At 41.5% G+C, this 4,150-nt stretch overlaps 1 protein-coding gene across 1 annotated transcript; it reads right to left on the bottom strand.

Annotated features, from left to right (window-relative positions):
• Positions 1 to 469: 469 nt before the first annotated feature.
• On the bottom strand, positions 470 to 4,150 carry LOC123401100 (thiosulfate/3-mercaptopyruvate sulfurtransferase 1, mitochondrial-like). The gene is made up of 11 exons (XM_045094822.1): positions 3,849 to 4,150; positions 3,497 to 3,556; positions 3,348 to 3,410; positions 3,048 to 3,172; positions 2,329 to 2,491; positions 2,187 to 2,246; positions 1,859 to 1,917; positions 1,303 to 1,384; positions 1,145 to 1,208; positions 859 to 926; positions 470 to 774 (listed from the first exon to the last, which is right to left on the bottom strand). Exons 1-11 carry the CDS (start codon positions 3,915 to 3,917, stop codon positions 664 to 666), a joined length of 924 nt encoding a protein of 307 aa, XP_044950757.1. The 5' UTR covers positions 3,918 to 4,150; the 3' UTR covers positions 470 to 663.

Here is a 4,150-nt window from a genome sequence, read left to right as displayed (position 1 = left end):
TGCTAGACCCAAACACATTGAGATAGATTTCCACTTTGTCCGAGAAAGAGTTGCAAATAAACTCTTAGACATTCGGATCATTCACTCCAAGGATCAGGTTGCGGATGGTTTTACCAAGGCTCTACCCACAAGAGGTTTTGAGGACTTTAAGCATAATCTCAACTTGATGAAGTTGTGATTAAAGGAGGGTGTTAAACGTAACCAGTACTTAGCGTATGAGGCAAGGAGGATCTACCAACCCAACCGAAGGAGGAGGAGTTAGACAGGATAGATACTCATGTAATCTTTATCTTCTCTTATCTCTATCTCTTGTTTCCTTCTCCTTCAAGTTGTACTCCTAGAATCTCTCCAACAGCTTGTACGCGTATTGGGCTCGCACCCCATCTATTTAACACGCATCACGTCGGCCAGGAAGGCTAAGACGTTTCCCACATTGTCGCACAAATACAACATCAATACGAACTTAATGTTGACTCTTTCGACATGGGATTTCCTCATTATCGGCCTATAGACATTGGCCATAGTACAAATAGTTTTTTTTTTCTATAACCTCTGTATCGACTTTGATGCAAAGTTTGCCAAAGGGAAATATCATTGGGCTGACAATCTGCGCTGAATGCCGCAGGATGCAACAGCTGCATTCATCACCTCAGAGTGACGGATTTAAGAGCCAGTGGAAGTAACTATTGGGTAATCATTATCTGGCAGTGCTTCCCATTCTGTCCAAGATCCGTCGTAAACCGGAACATCATGCTTCCCAATTCTATAGAGCCCCTGTAAAGAGAAATTGTTAGAGACTGCTTGGTGGAGTCAATGTCTCAAAGATATGTCCAAGAAGAGCATGCAAGATTTCCAGACCAGCGCAAGTATGCAGGCAGTTACACCAGATGCACATGTGAGGACAATCGGGTGATCAAGGGAAATGCCTGAAGAAACATCAAACCAGGTGCTATTATTGCTATTGCTTGGTGAACTTAATACACATTTGATATCCCTAAGAAAACTCTGCTTCTTAGGTCAGAGGATCAGCATGATTGCATTGTTCATCAATGTTGTTCTGCTTTTAGTATTGTATACATCGCGAAAGGCCATGGGCAAACTATGAGTTCCAGACTAGAACTGTTAGATGAAACAGAATGCAGACCTGCTTGCTCGAACTTTTTAGATAGCTCATCTGCAGGGAGGAGCGTTTGTGCACCATCAGACATCTGGGAGAATACTAAACAGTGTCAATTTCTTTGGTATTTGTGGTTATGAGGTTATCCAAGTATTATGTGATATATTGCATGATTGCACACCCACCTCAGGGAATGGAACACATACAGTTCCAGGTATATGCCCACTTCTTACTCCTTCCCTTGGTTCTGGCATCACACCATCAAATCTGCGAATGAAAATGTGAAGCCGTTTTCATTGCAACAATAAGGAACTATATATAACTTTGGCGGAAGATCGACAACAATAACAAATGTTATCAGGCATAAGATAAAAAACTTCAATAAGACAGTGATGAACCACAATATCTGTATGAAACACAAATATCAACCTTTTCATATTCAAGGAAATCTTTTAACTTCGTTATTGCAAGACAGTTCTATGTTACATTAACTATGATCAGAGCTTCAATAATCAAATCTTCCAACCGAAATAATCATACATTGAAACTTAAGAGATTTTGCCCCGCCCTTTGATCGGGCATCAACTAGTTGGTGAGCCTGAGCAGCTACATTTTTTTTTCTGGAACAGGCACCAAAACATTTGTGGTTTTGTCTTAGATGGAGAACGCCAAGATGGCACAATTTTTTACAGCTGAAAACAGCTTAAGCTAGCAAACAGTTAAAAGAAAGAAATAGGTTACCTGCCCTTTACTCGGGCATCAACTACTTGGTGAGCCTTAGCAGCTACATTGTGTTTGACCTGTTACACAGACAGAACGGCTCAACATACATGTGGATAATCAAGAAGGTGTGTCACTGAGTAACATCATCTTCATATTATTTTCAATTTTAAACAAGGTAAAATATTTTCAGGATAGTTAAAAGAAAGATCATGAGATACGACCAATCCCAACTAACACTGATGTGAAGCAATTCGTGATCTTAGGTTTTCAGGTATCTATATGGATTCAAGAAAGTTTTCAGGTAAAACGAAGTGACTTAGGTTTTCAGTTAAGATAGAGAGCTGACCTTTTCTAGTGTCCACAATAGCTGATGTCGAAACTGTGTCTGAAATGTGACAGCATTTGCCTGCAGAAAATGAAACCGTGATTACTGAGTAAGAAAAAGAGTTGGCAGTAAGATAGCAATACCATCTTATGAGATATCTTACCAATTCACCATTATAAGCTGTTTCAACAGCACTATTAGCAGCTTTGGATTTCAGAACTGCATCATCAGGGCAGCTGCTTCCAATATTGAATCCAGAAGCTTGCCACTGAGGGAAACCTCCATCTAAGACCCAAACTTTATCATGTCCAAGAATTCTGAACATCCTTTTAGTTGACAAGTACACATAAAATCCATCAAATATTGTATCTAGAGGTAGAAAATGTTACTTGAATAAGGCAGAGAATGACATCCGGAATTATTGCCAGGTAAACTTTGAAGTGTGTGTCTGGATTTATTCGTTCATTCCGTTAATCTTTTGCTGAATATGTAAACTGATTCATTTTGTTTTCCGAACACACGAAAAATGGATAAAACCATGACATTGCAGCATTTAAATTTGAGGCGCAATACCCTTTCCCCATAATCTGAAGCCATGACACTGTATCTTCCCATTGCATGCAAAAATCATCCTTTTTATCTCATGACCAGAGCTTTAATTAGTACTTGAAGTGCGCTATCATTAGTATATCGGGTTGATAAAGTAATCAACGTGTATGGATGTGAGATACTGTAAAAGAGTAAGAAGGTACCTTTACATGCAATAAAAATACTATATCAACATGAATTTGAACATCTTATGTTATATACAGCTCTTTGTGCACTAGAAAAAGTTAATTTCAGTCATTCTGTTGAACTCAACTGAAGCAGCGCGCTGCTTACCACCAAACACGAGGCGCGCTGTAGAACCCCTTCCCATCATAAACAATGACTTTGTCATGGTTACTGATGCCAAGTGCAGAAATCGCTGCCGCGAATGCCTCTTCCGATGGCAGCATGTGTGGCAACTGAAAATAATTGCATCCATTAAAAGTAAGTCACATATCTATTTTCATAGACATACAATGAAAGACTGAAGACAGAAAATCATTGCAGCAGGCCAACTGCCAAAGGTCCAAAAAAACGTCGATTCAAACAATGGCGCAAGCGACAAGGGGATTAATATCTGGAGGCAATTCTCACATGAGTCGTCCGATCAGAAATTCCATCGATGTCGAAGTAGAGCGCGCCAGGAATGTGGGCCACCTGAGCATATCTGAACATCTTAGCCGGGAGAAACATTGGCACAAAAGGGGTGAAGAGTTTACAGCAAAGCTGATCCATAAAGAAACCTGGTATTCTTGCCATGCATCCCTGCTCTCGTGTGGCATGTACCAGGAAGCATCCAGTATCTGAACCAAGCAGTCAAATGTGTTGTCAAAAACAGCACAGGTTCCTGTGCCCCCTTAATATTTTCTTGGGCACAACAACAATGATAGGAAAACAACATGACAGGGAGTAGAATAACAGTGGTAAATACTAATCAAGTCTCAGTTGCTTCTCATGGGGATAAATAAACTGGATGATGAGAAATCAAGAACATGCTGCTGCTGTTACTGCTTCTGAAACGCTGGCGAAAAAAGGAGGTAATATATCCTCCGGAATCGAAGGGGAAAACGTGAGGCGGATGAGAGATTCTTTCACCTTGATGTCGGGCTGGCCTAGGTGCTGCTGCAGCCACTGTGCAGACACAACGGAATCGTCCTGCGCCATTGGCCGCCTCTGCTGCAAGAGCTGAGGTGAAGCGACGGAGGGCAAGAGCAGGGATTGGAAAGCGGAGCTTGCAGTTGCAGGTCAACGAATGCAAAGCAAAGTTTTTTCCTTTTTAAAGCAGGGGGGCAAGAAAATTGGGGGCTCGCCTTGGTTGTCCTGAGGAACCTGTATTTCCGGGAAGGTGGGATATAGCCGCCGGAGCCGATTTGGACTCGTGAGGTTCGCAGCTGCCG

The sequence above is a fragment of the Hordeum vulgare genome, chromosome 6H (assembly GCF_904849725.1).
Source record: "Hordeum vulgare subsp. vulgare chromosome 6H, MorexV3_pseudomolecules_assembly, whole genome shotgun sequence".
Classification (NCBI taxonomy): domain Eukaryota; kingdom Viridiplantae; phylum Streptophyta; class Magnoliopsida; order Poales; family Poaceae; genus Hordeum; species Hordeum vulgare.
This window is presented reverse-complemented; position numbering and strand designations above follow the sequence as displayed.